The sequence below is a fragment of the Macrotis lagotis genome, chromosome X (assembly GCF_037893015.1).
Source record: "Macrotis lagotis isolate mMagLag1 chromosome X, bilby.v1.9.chrom.fasta, whole genome shotgun sequence".
Lineage (NCBI taxonomy): Eukaryota > Metazoa > Chordata > Mammalia > Peramelemorphia > Peramelidae > Macrotis > Macrotis lagotis.
In genome coordinates, this window is record NC_133666.1 from 325,700,773 (window position 1) to 325,717,306 (window position 16,534).

At 37.2% G+C, this 16,534-nt stretch overlaps 1 protein-coding gene across 4 annotated transcripts in view; it reads right to left on the bottom strand.

The window, feature by feature from the left end:
- The window catches only part of KIAA1328 (KIAA1328 ortholog), a 554,082-nt gene that overhangs the window by 13,178 nt on the left and 524,370 nt on the right, over nt 1–16,534 (bottom strand). For 2 of the 4 annotated variants that reach the window (XM_074203822.1, XM_074203821.1), the window contains one exon: nt 2,514–10,163. The exons of 1 other annotated variant lie outside the window; for it this stretch is intronic. In XM_074203822.1, coding sequence (XP_074059923.1) covers nt 9,968–10,163 — 196 coding nt within the window. In that variant the 3' untranslated portion in view covers nt 2,514–9,967. Of the gene's footprint in view, nt 1–2,513; nt 10,164–16,534 lie in introns of those variants that run through there. One more of the 4 variants, XR_012471964.1, reaches the window with a different exon arrangement.

Consider the following 16,534-nt stretch of genomic DNA (forward strand, 5'->3'; position numbering starts at 1 on the left):
CATTTGGAGTTTGAATGTGTAAGGTTTGGGTGAAAGGGGGTTTGAGTGTTGGGTTTAGCTCTGTTTCAAGACTAGGCATGTGCCTTTCCCCTTTCCCTGTTTAATCTCTGCTTTCTTGAAGATATCTTTTGTGGGCCAGAATGGTGCTATGGTACTAGCTATCAAGACCTTCACAAATTTCTGTACTTTGGAGCTCAGATCTTCATAGCCCTGAGCAGAAAAAGGGCTGGGAGAGGGGTGTTTGTTCTGATGTAATCCTCTAGGTTGTTAGATACTAGGGAAGGGGGTGCTAAAAGAACTCTAGTTAGGTGTTAGTTGATAGTTTTTTAACCTTTTAAGTTTCGGGTTTCCTAGACCATGGAGATGGTGGACGTTACTTTATCTTTGACCCAAATAATTCTAGTCCTCCAGCTTATTGGTCAGAAGACTCAGAAGTCACTCTAGGTCTTCCTTTAAATCTTTGCTCCATAAGATTTTCCCAGCCTGTTAGAACAGTCCATATTGATTTCCAAATTTATAGAAATGTCTGTATTGCTTATTGCAAAACTGATCCCCAGTTCATATTTTTTATTGTATTATACATTTATGTATTTATGTTTCATCTTCCCAATGAAGCTGTATATTCTCAAAGGACAAGGGACTTTTTCTACTGTTTCCTATAGCACTGAACATAGAGGTGCTTCCCCAGACAGATTGAAAAAAAGGGTAACAGGATGAATCCTTGATTATTCCCTAATTCTTTTTGCTCACTTAATATTTTAACTACTATCTGGCCTCTCTATCCTATTCCATAGTTTTTTCTGCTAACGCTTTCTTTTCTTAGAGAAATGAAAGGGTACCTTTATCCTGGTTTTGGTCATTGTGCTTTAGAATTGTAAACTTAATAGCTTCATATTTTTACTTAGTGTCATTGTCACTGCTAGTCTCAGTCCAGGGAGGCAGGAAGTTGAGTATGTAGAAAGTTGAGATGAAGAGAAGAAAAATAAAATTAAGTGATAGAATAAGAAGATGAAAGATGTCAGGAGAGGAAGACCAGGGATTTCTGGGTTTAAACATTTTATTTGGAAGGAAGAAAGGTCAGAAGAGATGGTAAACCTACAACATAGTGGGAAAGATTTGAAGTAGCATGGTTTAATGAAGACAATACTGAACTTGGGAGACAGAAGATCTGGATTTGAGTGCTGGCTTTTCCTTGAGTGCTGGCTCTTCCAGTTACATGACCTTGGGCAAGTCATAATGTCTCTGAACCAAACATTTGACTTACAGTTTGCAAACAACTAAAAAAGTACAACTATTCTGTAAAATGCTGAGGAGAAACAGAAGAATGGATGAGAAATTAGAGCTAAAGAAATGGATTTGAAATCCATCCACATAGAGGTCCAATTGGATTTATGTGAATAGATAAATGAGCTCCAATTTAGGGTCAAGATAAAAGAACTAGGGACCTAGGCTAAGAGTTAGGGCATCAGTCAAAGTGAAGAGGCTGGGTAAGCATGATAATGGAAATCAACTTAGCTCTTTAGAACATTTCTGTATAAAAGCTCAAAGGATGAGGATGGTGTCTGATGGTCCCTTTGTACATAAAATTAGAAGCCTATTCAAGAGGACAGTGTGAAAGTACTTGATGTGCAAACTCAGGGCAGCTCTGTCTTAACCATCATCCAATGCACAGAAAGTGTTTGATGTTTCTTCAGTGCAATGAATGCTTTAGCCCATAGCCAACTAATGGACTTTGATTCTGTAGAGTTCTATGGGTCTTTAGATTATGGAAGGTCCCCTTTGCTCTCCACCCCCCCAACTATATTTCATGGGTGTGATAATGCATCCTATATAACTATGCTAAAGGACTCTGTGCATATATGGAAATGATATGGACAAGCAGATCCAAACCAAGACAACTCTAAGATGTCTCCAGAACAGAAAAAGCTTGTCTTTCTGTCCTTGTATAGTTTGGATTAATAAAATATTATTGGGTAAGAAGGAATTATGGCATCAAGAATTCTAGCTTAGTTGTTCATGTCTAAATCTCAGGAGAGGGAAGGAAGATGGGGGCCGTTGCTTCAGATTGGAGTCCCAAAACTGCAGGGGGTGGCATTAAAGGCTAAGGTGGACATTTTGCCATAGAGCTTACCTAATCCTGTTTAAGAAGGGTGATGTCAACCAAGGTAAATGGGTACAAAAAAAATTTTCTTCCATCACTAATCTCGAACAGTCTGAGAGATACCACCCATCTCCATGGTCCCAGATAGGCCATCTAATCTCACCACTTTGCAAAAAAGTAAAAGAAAATGTATTTTATCTATCCTCTCCCATAATCTACCCTCTCCTCTATCCCCTCCCTGTCCTCTTTCTTCAATCCCTTTTCCTTTTTCTTCTAGATTTCTATGCCCTATTAAGTGTATGTATGTATGTATGTATGTGTGTATATGTGTATATATACATACATATATATGTGTGTATATATATATATATATATATATATATATATATATATATATATATAGTTTCCTGAGACATTCCTGATGAGAATGGAGCTCCCTCATTTCCCCTCACCTTTCCCCCTTCCATACCATTCATACCATTGCAAAAACTATTTCTTGACTGTTTTACAGGAAATATCTTAGCCTATTCTACCTCTCCTTTTCTTTCTCCAGTACAATTCCTTTTCACCCATTGACTCCATTTTTAAAATATACCTTCAAATTCAGCTCTCTCCTGTATCTCAACTATAAAAGCTCTAACTGCTCTAATAAATGAGAAAGTTCATATGAGTATTATCTGTATCATCTTCCCATGCAGGAATACATGCAGTTCATCATCACTGAATCCCTCATAATTTACCCTTATTGTCCACCCTCTCTATGCTTTACCCGAGTCCTGTACTTGAAGATCAAACTTTCTGTTTAACTCATTTCAACAGGAACATTTGAAATTCCCCTGTTTCATTGAAAGTTCATCTTTTCCCCAGAAGAGAATGTTCAGTTTTGCTGGGCAGTTGATTCTTGGTTGCATTCCAAGAGCTTTTGCCTTCTGGAATATTATATTCCAAGCCTTATGAGCCCTTAATGTGGATACTGCTAAGTCCTGGATATTCCTGACTGAAGCTCCATGATATTTGAATTGTCTTGTTCTGATTGCTTGTAATATTTTTTTTTGACTTGGGAGTTCTGGAACTTGGCTATAATATTCCTGGGAGTTATTTTTTCTTTTGAATTTCTTTCAGTGGGGTATAAGCTACTTTATTTGCATGCCATTTTGCATACTCCACCAATAATATATTAGTGTGCCTATCTTTACACAATCTCTATTTGCATCTCTCTTACTAGTGATATGTAATCAGCTATAGCTAGCTATCACCAAATCATTATTGGAGAAATTTGAAACAAAAGTACCTCCCAATCTAAATAGATTAGGTTAAATAACCATTTCCCTTCTTATGCATCTAGGATAATGTTTGGGCACAAGTTTCAGGTTCCTTCTTCTACTGTAAACACAGAATTATTTTCCTTCATTGTATTTAATTTTTTTTAAAGAAAGTCCTTTTTCCACTGGTTTTCTTCAGCTCCCTAACATACTTTTATTTGCTGCTCCTTTCCCTTAAAGTATTCATTGCCTTTTCTCTCCTTTTATCTAGTTATTTATTTCTTACCCAACTTTTCCCCTCAGTCAAGTAAGTTTCCCTTTCTCACACTATTCCTGTTCATTACTTTGTTTTTTGTGCCCCTTTCCAAAAAGGATTTTTCTCATTTTCTTCAGCATCACTCATTCTGCTTACTGCAGACCCTCATTTTTCTGATTCATGATCTCTATAATTATCTAGACTCTCTCTTTTCTCTTTTTTTCCTGGACTTTTTCTATTTCTTCATCAAAAAGACTCTACACACTAGATACTTTCTGACATTATCTTGTAGGGCTTATCCTGTGTGTTCCCCTTCTCCATTATTTCTCATTCCCAGAAGAATGAAATTATTGCAAATGTTGGGGAATAAATTGATTTATGATAGAGTACCTCTCACCACCAGATCCCTAATTATACTGATCTATAATCTCTCAATAATTTTTTTTACATTTTCCTGGAAATCTCCATGTCCATGCTCTCCTGTTCCCAGGTTGCCCCCAGGGGTTTCAGCTCACTATTTCCCTTTACTGACCCTCTCTTTTCACTTACAGGATTCTTTAGTAGAATAGTTCTCTCATCTCCAAATTAAGGTCCCCCTTCCTTCCCGCCTGTTAAATTCCCCAATTTCTCTTACCTATTCCCTATGGGTTTCTCTTTGAGACCAAAGGTGATCTTCCTTTCATTGTTAAAACTTGATTTGACCCAAACACATCAAACACTCCTCTCTATCCTCATGCTGTAATGTAGTCCCACAAAAGATGCCTTGATTCATCTCTAGGCAGAGGGTCTCAGGCTCTGTTCATAATACCCCATCTGCCTCTTTACTGCTACCCCTACCAGGGGTACACATAGAAGTCTCTTACTGATTTCATTGTTGTCTGTTACTGTTGCTGTCTTTGGCTGCTGCATTTCTTCACTCTTCTGGTGTTTGTTTTGCTTGGGGTGTTCCAACAGGTAAATAATCTCTTCAGTTCTGATTTTCTTTCTAAAAACGTTTCAAGCTTTTTTTTATTATTGAACATCCATCTTCAGTTCTGTATGATTAGGTCAATTGGGATTGCTTCCTGAGTTCCACCGTTCTTTGAAACCCATTATTCCATTCTATCCTCCTTTTCCTAGTGGGTGCAGAGTAGTCTTGTATTCTTGCATTATTTGAATGTCCCTTCCTGATGTATTTGAATGTTGTCATCCTGATTATTTGCAGAAATGTTTCTGAATTGAATTATTAAATTTTATCACTGTAGTTTAGCATTTAAAGCCTTGGATGTTTTCTTTTAAATATCTGGAGGTTGTTAATTTTTTTAAATTGTAATCTCATTGTTTATGTTCATAAGTTCTGGACTATTCTATTATTTCCTTCATTACAGTGTTAAGATTTTTTTCTCCTGTAGTAGTCTTCTGGGAGAACTTTTATCCTTATGTTGCCTCTTTGAGGTATCTTTTACTTTTATAGTCATCATATTTTAATGTTCTTGATTTTTGATTCTCTTCTTCCAGGTTGTCTTTCACTTCTACATTCCCAATTCTCTTCTTTGGTAAAGCTTGCCATTTTAGGTTCAAGTTTTTCTATTCTGCTCATTATTTTTACTTGGTAGGACATAAATTCTGCTCACATAATCTTCATTGCTCTTTTAAGCTACTCCTAAATAGTGTGTTGTGGTTCCATGTTCTTAAATCCCATAGTGTCCTCTGTCTCAGCAAATGTTGAATCATTTTTTATTTTGCAGCATTTATTCATAAATGACTGAACTTGTTTACTAGATTTGGAGGCATTATTTCCTTCTGCTGTTACTATTTTTCTTCTTGATTTATCATTTTTGAGTTCTCCCTTCTGATTTGGTTTCCTTGAGACTTGGATCTCAAATGTCTCAGTCTTCTCCCACACCAGGCAATTCATGATTCAGCATCTTTGGTCTTTTTTCCCTAAAATGAACTAAAGCATCAGAACTAGTCCCAGGTAGATACCATGATCTTTCAGTCTTGGAAATTTCATACACACCTAGTATCTAGTTCTGGTGACCTCTACTCTCTCTCTCTTTTCAGTTCTCTTACTTGGCAGTTCACGGTCTGTTTTATCCAGTGGTGGCAGTTCAAAACTTTGTATTGATGGTGTTTCCAGTTGCTGCCCCTAGTTTTTGTTCTCAAAAGGGCTCTGAAGCTGATAGCTGAAGTCTGAGCAAACTTCCACAGTTTGGGGCTGGGTTTTGATGCCAAGTCTGTGTTATATTGTTGGGTTGGTTAGGTAGCTGGTAGCATGAAAGGTATGGGAAGAGTACTGAGTGCATTAATTGTGAATATCAGTACCTGTGTTTTTGAAATTTCTTTATATCTTTTTGCATTCTGGTTGACCTAGACCATGAAGACAGCTAAGGTTGCTTTATCTTTAGTGCATATTTTGGAGAAGCTTGAGATGTTACAGGGATTGGAAAAAATGTCATCTGCCATGTTGCTCATGTGATCTACAAGTATATCCAATTGCATATAGAAAATGTTCTTTCTTCAAAAAATAGCTAGTCTTTCATTTAAAGGCTCCTTCTTAGTCTCTCCTCTCCCTCATGCCTTATTTCTCTGGAATCCCTCTATCTTTAATCTTTTTGTTTGAATTCCTAGTTGATTAACATCTATTTGCCTGTGACATCAGAAGTTGGAAACCAATCAAATTTCCTTTCGTGAAACCCCTCCGCTGAAACTCCTGGTTCTCTGGGTGCAGCCTCTAGATTTCATTACCTTGCCTTGGCCTGAAGACCATGGTGCCTGAGGCATTTTAGTGATACCCCTGGTTATAATCCTTTCTACTTTAACTCCCATCCTGTTTTGAAAGTGCTGACTACTGTCCCACTTCCCCAACATTTTTACCTTACTTCCCCTATCTTTCATCTCTGTGTTCCTTTAGGAATCTCTTTCAAACACACAAAATAATTCATGCTTTTAGCATGAATTAAATCATTTTAGTCTTCTGTGAAGCTCCTTTAAGTTGAAAAAATGGTCCAGAATATCTCATTATTTCACTCCTGTTTCCCATCCATCTGGAAGGGGCCTAATGTCTACATAGAGACTAAAGTGATGCTAAGGTTAGGAAGATAAGCATTAGAGAAGCTGTATCAATGTCCACCAGAGTTTTGTTTGCTTTTGCTTTCAAGGCAGTCTTGTCTTCCAGACAAAACGCAATATAAAGTCAATACTAGAATCATATGGAGGGAAACAAGCTATATAATTTATTAACTTTAAAATTTCATATGTATATTACCATTGATCCACATTGAAAATACCATGCTCAAAGCTGAGTAAGGGAGCTGGGTGACCTCTCTGGTCAACACAGCCTAGACATAACCAGAGACTGCATGAGTCCCCCTGCCAGCCAACAGATTTATTTCCACAGTAGTTGTCACAAAGCTGGACAAGAAGGTGTTAAGAGTAAGCTTTGTGGAAGGGGTAAAAGTATTCATCTTTATCTCATAATAGCTAGGAGTACTCTGGATAAGCCAATCCCTGGGCAGGCAATATGTGGATGAGAGAAACTCTTCTGGAAAGGTCATTGGTAGAGAACTGTTTTTAATTGCTGAATTTTGGCTTTTAACACTAACTAAGCAAATAATTCTTTAAAGGATTTATTTGGTTCTTTTCTGTTTCATAAACACTGATGAAAGGAAAGAGAGTTATAATGGCATACCTGCCTCTGACATTGGGCTCTGTCCAAATGCTCCTTTGAGACAGACAAGACTTGAAGCTTGATTGAGGAACACTCAAAGGGGAGAAATCCTCCTTAGGATTCTTTCAAGTTTTTTAACTGGAAGGGAGAGGATGACAAGAGTATGTGTGCAAGGGGTGGAAAAAAGAGAGTGAAATAGACTCTTTTCTACTTTATATTTAAAAAGTCCAGAAGTGGTCACATAACAACTATAGGCAGGTTTAAACCTTAAAGTTCCACTAAAAGCTTCTTTACTTCCATATCTGTGTGTGTGTGTGTGTGTGTGTGTGTGTGTGTGTGTGTGTGTGCATATACACATGGATATGTATATGATATGTATAAATATATATAATCAGAATACAGATTAAAATGTAAAAACACACCAATCAAATGATAATGAACAAGTTGGATTATTCATAATCCATAAGATATTCAAGATCAATATTCACAAAACAACAAGGAGGAATCAAGGTGGGCTGGTTTATGTAACAGAAGATGTAGGGGTAAAGGCACTGCTGGAAACCAAACTTTGCTCTTCCCACTGGTTCATCTATTAGCTGATAAAAGCGGCAATTTAAGCTGTAGCAAGTGTGTGAAAAGAGAGAAATGTTTGGTTGAGACTTTGAAATGTGGTTTTCCTGAAGGTTGCCAGGTTTCCTGAACTGGGGGCCTTATTCCAGAAGGCAGAAAGGCCATTGACCCAAGGGGGGAAGAAAATTCATCAGCTGGGTCATCTCTGTGAAATGCCCTGTCAACCTGAGTTTTTGATGGGTAGACTTGGTGTCCTCATGAAGCACAATTAATCTAGGAGAATGGATTATATTCATGGCCAGTGAGTCACACGGACTACTGAGGCTGAGATTGTTAAGGATGCTAGTTTTATGCTGGTGGCTTTGGCTCATTCCTCATATTTCAGTTCCTTTCACATTGGAAAAATGGTTCAAATCTCAAAGATTTGGTAGAAATTCAAACTTTGCCTAGATTTTCCCTTTATTCTCTGTTCTCTCCCTTTTTTTTGCATTTCCCCATTATTTATACCTAAAGAGAAATAAAACTGGCTTAGTTTCCTTCACAGAAGTGACCTTTTATTCTGCAATGGAAAGCAAGTTTGAATGAACAGTTGTATCTGAGGATCAAGTTCTGTGGGCAGAGGGAGAGAAGAGGAAATTCTATAGATAATTACAAATTTAGTGCATATGAAAAAATATGGAAGAAATAAAATTTTTCTCTTCTCTTCAAAGCACAGAGCAATGAGACCAAGCCTGGGTATCCAGAAGGGATAAATTCATACAGGATAATTTTGGTCTCAAACTACCAAACCACTTAGGTCTACCTAGTTCCAAATACTTCAGATCCACAGTACAGCAGAATAGGGCAAATTTAGGGAGATCCTTCCATCAAGCAGTTTTATAAATCTGAAATTATGGTCACAGTGAGGCCTCTGCATAACTGGCAAGCTTAATTTTAGCTGCCAATACTAACCTACAGAGGCTTGGTCTCAACTCAACTTTGGAGCAGAGCCAGAAGTTCAAGAGGTCTCTGTCTGGTAAACAGGTCCTTGGGGCACCTGGTAGGGATTCAGAGTTCCTACAGTACAATATTTGAATTTCCCCATTACTGATGTCCATAGCTTTGGGGACCATAGATATACTAACCTTACAATAGGGATAGATTGGCACCAGCCACTCAGCCTTTAGAACTCTGTTGCTATTTTTCACTCATGCATCATCTTCTCTTGCACAAAAGCATGAAGCATATTAAAGAATATCTGGTTGAGCTCAACCAGATTCTATGTGAATAATAAAATGTTAGTGGGGAGACTGTACCCTAGGGACTTTCAGTTTAAAAAATATACAGAGATTAGTATTATTGCCTATAGGGAACAATGGTGACTACCAAATAATGTAAACTGGCAAGAAAAGCGCTTCAGGTTTATTTCTTCTTCAGATTTTCCCCTTGCCTTCAGAGGTAACCATCCAATGCTTCTAGGTTTCTATAGTATCCATTCATACATTATAGTGTATTTCAGAGGACTGCCTGGTATTCTTCCCTCATTTATCCCTCTTGCCAGACAGCAGACATTTACAGGCTATTCCCTGCTGAACTTCCTTAGGGCATGTCCATTAGTGGTGCTGGGAATAAGAAAAGGGAACCCTCCTTTGCTGAGGCTTCAGAATTAAATAACTGAATGTAGAGCCCAGCAAGTGGTGAGAAAAACAGATTGTGAAAGCTTGTCCTCTTAAATAGCCTATGTTACAAAAATGCTGCTTTTTAATTAAAGAATGATATTTGAACAAAAACCAACTTTCTTCTTGTGTATAAGAGACAGAAAAAAGAAATATGCTCTGGAAATCAGGCTGGATAAGCAATGGATTCTGAGATGAAGAAATAATGTCTTACGTTAATTTTCTAATAAAGACTATCTTTTAAATATAACACATTTTGATTGGGCTGACCAAACCTTAGATTACTAGCATGATCTCTCAGTTCCAATACTTAACAGGTTGCTAGTGAAATAGATCCCTATAAAAGGATTTTTTACTTTTACATTTACTTTTCAATCAAATAATTTAAAATGATTTCATGGAGAAACAAATCCATTATAAACAGGGACATAAAGTCCTAACTCCTGTGGAAATCCTGTAGCTCATACTTCAGCATCAAATGAAGAAAATTTCTTCTAGGATCCGACTCTCTTCCAGTTCTTCATATGGCCCATATGCCCTTGAGGCCCAGGGGTCGACCTGGACTGGGTTGTGATTACAGGCACAAGATTCCTTTGAGAGAGGTGGCCGTGGTCTAGGAGCAGAACTGGGGCTCAGGGAATGGACCAAGTCCAACAAGGTGGTATTGTACCTGTGAGGAAAAACAAACAAACATGCAAATGCCCAAATCATTAGAATTGGCAAGCTCTCTTTCTAGAGAAAGAAGAGTTGCTTTCTGCAAGATCAGGTTCACACAATGGAGCAGAGCTGTGTCACAGTTAAGGCAGGGAAAAAAAAAAGGCTTTACAAGCCTTGTGTCTGGGTTCTTCTGAAAAGCAGTGGAATATCCCCTTTTTGTCTCAGAAATTTAAGACACCAGGCAACTTAATCTGGGGATAGAAAGAAACGAAAGGGGAGAGACCATTTTTCTGTCCAACAGTCTCACCAAGGGAGAGCTTGACTGAAGTCTAAAGACCCGACAGCTTGGAGGTCATGTTGTGGTCAATTACACAATGCTCTTAAGCCTCTAATTGAAAGACAGGTTATATTTGCCCCTAGAGCAGAAAGGCTGTGAATCATACACCAATCTCCTCTTACTATATGTTATAATAGGATCTTTAGAATCCAAGAAAGCCTCATTTTTGGCTAACAGCTATAGCTCCCTCTTCCACCAAATCTTTGTTAGAGAATAAAAAGTGAATGCTTATTTTGTACCTTGTATATGGATGGTTATCAGAAATAAATGTTGAATGAATGAAATCAGTGAAAAAGAGACAACAGAAAGAAGTGATAATCCCAGATAATCAATTAAGCAATCAACTGGTCCCTAGAGGCTGTTTATTTCCTACATACAATTCAGCCTAGTATTCAAGATCTTTCACAATTTGATCATAATGCATTTTCATCAGTTTTATTTCCAAATATTACCCTATGCTTACTGATCTTGTGCTCTAGCAAAACTGAACTTCTGATCATTCCTTTAATAAACCTTTGTCCTTTTTCACTTTCATACCTTGGTTTATGCTGTCTTTGAATATCCTTTCCTTTACCTAAATTTATGTTGTTCAAAATCTTACCTTACCAAACCTTCAAGATATAAATCAGATGCAGCTGCCTCTTCCACAAAACTTTCCTTTAACCCACAAAACTCCAATAATACTATGAACTATGCTAAGAGCACTAAGCACATGCTGCCTTTTATTATAATTATTTATGTGCTAAGTTATATCTCCAGAGCTAGACTCTATAAGCTTCCAGAGGTCAGGGAATAGAACTTCTTTGTTATTCCTTAGACTAGTGTTTTGCATGAGAAAGGGGACCAGCAAATACTTCTTAAAAGAATTACTAAAAATGAATGACAATAGTGAAGAGAGACTTAAGTATATAGGTTTTTGAAAGATTATGTGTGGAAAAGTGTTACAGGCACAGGAGAAGACCAAGAGGAATAATTAGGAGAGGGGGTAAGAAATAAGAAGAGAAAGTACTGTTTAATGCAAGTAAACTGTTCATCACTGCTATCTTCCCTCAGCAAAGGCATGTAGTGCAGTCATACAAAGCCTCCATTTGTATCCTATAACAATCCTCAAACTGACCTGCCACAAGACTGGGTGAGAAGAGTTAAATCTGGATGGAAAGGTTGGATGCAATTGCATCTGGACCCACTTTGATAAAGGGAAGTAGTAAAGTTTAGTTAAATACAGAAGGAACCTGGAAATAGAGTTTGCAGAGACACTTGTTAATTGGTTTATATCCACACATCAATGTTGGGTTAGGGTAGGGGCTAGTAACCAGTGGTTCCTAGTAATTAGTGAGTACATAGCTCTTTAAATATATATCTAGAACCCTCATTCAAAATAAATCAAAGAATCTTCATCTATATGAATTCTTCTCATTAATACACATTATGTATTAGAAATAGATGCAACTCTCTTACTCCCTACAACACACACTTCTGAGAGCACAGAGCTCCCAAATGGGAGCTTTACCCTTTATCTTCCCTTATCCTATGCTTTACCTTTTATCTTCCCTTAGTCATTATTTCTATTTTGTGACTTTTGCCTCACTTACTACTACCACACTTCCTGGGTCCTTCTACCCTACTCCTGTCTTCCCTCTACTTCATTTCAAGGTTCTTCTTATCTTCCAAGGCAAATCTGTACTTCTAATGTATAAATGACAGAACTCTATGGGAAGTATTCAGGGTATCCCTCTAATCCTTCTAGGCTATACTTGTGTATATAATTAGGGTCTTCTAAGGGAATATTAAGAATTTGGCCTTCTTTTTGATGGATATTAACTTGTATGAAATAATGAAAATGGATAAACCAAGACATAAGGTGAATGTAAAGTATCAAACATCATGTGGCTCAACAGAAAATTTTAAGATCATAAAAAATGGCTATTGACCCTGGGTTGGGAAACAGCAGCATTCATAAAAATAACTCATATCTATTTACTACATATATGTCTTTGGGCAGAAGACTTCTCTGGGTCTTTGTTTCCTAATCTGTAAAGTGAGGGGGAATTGAATAAAATAACCTGTTTTCCAAATCCCTTCCAACTAGAACTTTTTAAAGGTCTTATACAGTCCTATAAGATTTTCTGTGCAACAACATATTAAGAGTAAAGTGTCCCTTGCCCCTCCTCATATCTCTTCACTCTTATGTCTCAGCTAAACCTTATTTAATCAAAATTATGGTAGCTGTAGTACACTACACTAATGTGACCTTCAGGTCATGCCCTGCACTTTCCCCAAAGAGTTTACCACCCAGTTCACAATTTTCCTCTTCTTCCCAACTTCTATCCCTATATGAAAATAATAGTCATATTGATACTTCCTCAAACTCCCAAACCTTCAATTCTTCAACCTCCTCAAGCATTGCTCCTCTATTCTGTTTTTGAAACTTCAACATTCTGTATCTGCCCTCAATCTCCTCATCCTCCTATGCTTTCCCCTTTATCTGATCTTTGCCCCCATCCAAATTTCCATTTCTTCCACCTTTCAGCACTTTCTCAGGTTATTCCCTGCCTTTGCTCTAGTTTCACTCTCCCCTCCTTTCATTCCTTTTCCTCCTCCAAGCTTCAGTCTCACAGTACACACTCACTGGTTAAAGGTCAGCTAGGTTATGCAGCAGAGTACTGGCTCTAAAGTCAGGAGGATGGAAGTTTGAATCCAGCCTCAGACACTTGACACTAACTAGCTGTGTGACCTTGGGGAAGTCATTTAACCCTGACTGCCTCACATCCAGGGCCATCTCCAGTCATCCTGATTCATATCCATGAGCATCCCTGACAGTGTACTTGTCTCTTGTTCATAGAACAAAGGTAATACAGTGTTTTTATAAAGAAAAGTGACTGCAGTGAAAGACTGGCAGGATAAGTGGAGAAAGAATTGAGAGGATTGTACATTTAGTGCGCACGAGAGAGAGAGAGAGAGAGAGAGAGAGAGAGAGAGAGAGAGAGAGAGAGTCAGGTTGTATTTTTGTTTATCAGCAAAGATTAAATTTTCATAATTGTCCAAAAGAGCCTTCTCCACTAACAGATGCCAACTTTACATTCAGGTAAAATTACATTCAAGTGAAAATCTTCACTTTTTTAAGTGAAATTTAACTTTTTTAAGTTACATATTAAATATAAACATTAATTTTTATGAAAAAAAAAGAACTAGCTATTCCACTTCTCACTCATTCCTTGGGCTTTTGTAATATGACTTCATCACTTAACTGAAAACTGCTCTCTTCAAAATTCCTAATGATCTCCCATTTGCCAAATTTGATGTTTTTTTCCTCATTCCTAGTCCTTGATCTATCTACTGCATTTGGGTCTCTGGTCACCCTCTCCTCCACCTTTTTTCCTCTTTCAGTTTTTGTGACCCTACTAACTCCCGGTTCTCCTCCTACCTGTCTGACCATTCTTTTTCAGTTTCCTTTGCTCTTTTTTTATTCACAACAATCTTCCTAACTGTGAATGTTCCCCAAGGTTCTGTCCTGGGTCTTCTCTCCTTCTCAGTAGTCTCATTAGCGTTATAGGTTTAACTGTCATATCTATGCAGAAAACTTCCAGATCTACATATGCAATTCCAGTCTTTTCCCCCAAACTTCAATCTCACATCACACATTGCCTTATTGGACATTTCAACTAGATATCCCAGAGACGTTTAAAAGGTTGAATGCTTTAAATTATACTCATTATCTTCTTCCCTTAACCCTCCACTCTTTCAAACTTCTCTATTTCTGTCAAAGGAACCACTACTCTTTCAGTCTTCCAAATTCATGACCCTGGGATTTCACTAAATTTTTCCCTGTCATCCCACATATCTAATCAGTTGCCAAATTACACCATTTCTACTTTCATAATACTTCTCACACAACCTCCTTTTTCAACATCACTTTTGTTGAGGCCCTCATAAATTGAGGCCCTGGATTATTGCAACAATCTAATTGGTCACCTCATCAAGTCTACACATTATTGAGCAGGTAATTTCTTAAGTACACTTCTGACCGTGGAACTTCCCTTCTCAATCTACTCTAGGGACTTTTTAATTGTCATTAGAATTAAATAAAAATACTTTTGTTTAGCTTTAAAGCCTAACACATCCTGGCCCCAACTTACCTTGCCAGCCTCTATTTTCACTCTGCAATTTAGCCAAATTGACCTTTTTTATTTCTCAGTTACAATACTCTATCTTCAGTTTTGGTGTCTTTGTATTTGCCCATGCATGGAATATACTTATTACTTCCCTACATTTCTCAGGAGTTCTCTTTTTCTTTAAGTTGGAGCTCAAACACCATTTTCTTTATGAAACCCTTCCTGATCCTCCCAACTACTCTGTATTAAACTTCTTTACACACACACACACACACACACACACACACATTTTATAACTGCTTATTCTATTTTTTAATTATGTACTTGTCTACATTACAATGTAAGGTCCTTATAAAGATTGTTTCATTCTTTGTATCTGCACCCTTAGCATTTCTAGTACCTTAGAACCTCTGGAACATAATATGTGCTTTATAAATACTTGTTGATTGAGTGATTGAAATCTAATTTTCTTCCTGCTGTGTCATGCCAGCTAGTAAATGATGGATTTAGGACTAGGAACCAAAATTTCTGAATCTAAATCCAATATTTTTCCCTAAAACCATGAAGCCTCTTAATAGACAGCCTTGCCAGTGGCAAAGTGAGCTTCTTGCACATTTCCATATATGATGATTATAAATTGTGTAGCCCATCAGATATATAACCTTTCTCCAAAGTCCTAGGCATATATGAATACCACCACAAGCAGTGGAATACCATGGAGTTTTCTCGGGAATGAAAACTGAGCTCATTGTAATTCTAATCCTATGGTGGGGCTGATCTTTTTATTAGAAATTCTTTCACATGTTTTATTCTCACAGTGTCAAGGAGACCACTTTATTTCCAACACAATTATCTCTGCCATTCAGAAGAAAAACCCACTGTATGCACAACCCAAAAAATTTTTATTTAAGGAGCAAACTAAAGACTGGAATTGTTTATAGGAAAATTTGCCTATATGGAGGGCAAATTTTGACTAGGCTCAGGAAAAATAAAACTTCATTTGAGCTTTAGAAATGGTATGGTGGTATTGCTGGCCCTAATTCTCTTATTCACATGGGACTCCTTTGTTTTTATCAGGTACAAATACTAAGCTCTCCATCCTCTAGCCAATTTCATGCTTGTAAAGGACTAGGAAAATACTATCTGTATTCCCAATGAAGGGCCAAAAATCTGTCTTATGCTTTGTTTTTGTTTTTAAAAAGGAGATAGCTTAACCTTGGCCACAGTACTCTTTTTTTTCCCCTCATACAATCTCTCATTTTTCAAACAATGCAATAAAAGTTAACTAAGAACTCTTTAAATAAAATCAAAAGGAAAAAAAGGAAATAGGACCTGATATAAAATTAACATTTTGTTAAAAAAATCAAATTAGGTGATTAGCATCTAGATAAATAATAATAATGATAGCTACAAAGCATATTACAAGGCAGTTGGTAAATATATTCTAGTTAATCTGATACATCCTACCCAATATATTTTATATATCATTAGCTTAACTCAGATATTTAAGAAGCTAGACTAATGGCTGTGTAGCTCATTTAAGGACAGTTTTTACATCTATACTGGTTGAACAGAATTTTATATAGTTTTTAACCCTGGATCCCCCCCCCCCCTAAAAATATTAAGACATATACATAGCCATGTGCAAAGTAATTCATAAACTACCTGGTTTTATTAACCACACCTATATTTTTCTCCAACAAATTAATCTATCTTCCTGGCTGTGCTAGTATCATAAAAATTCCATTTCTCCAGAAGCCATTTTCAATCACAGATTACACAGTAGGGGAAGAGCAAGTATGTAGGAAGCAGGTCCCTGGGATTCAGTAGCCCCTCACAGCTAATTTTTCTAGCAAGTTTATCTAAGTTTTACAGCATTTCTGCTATCAGGAAGGCCAAATGATTTGACAGATTAAAGAGCAGCAAAATAGCAAA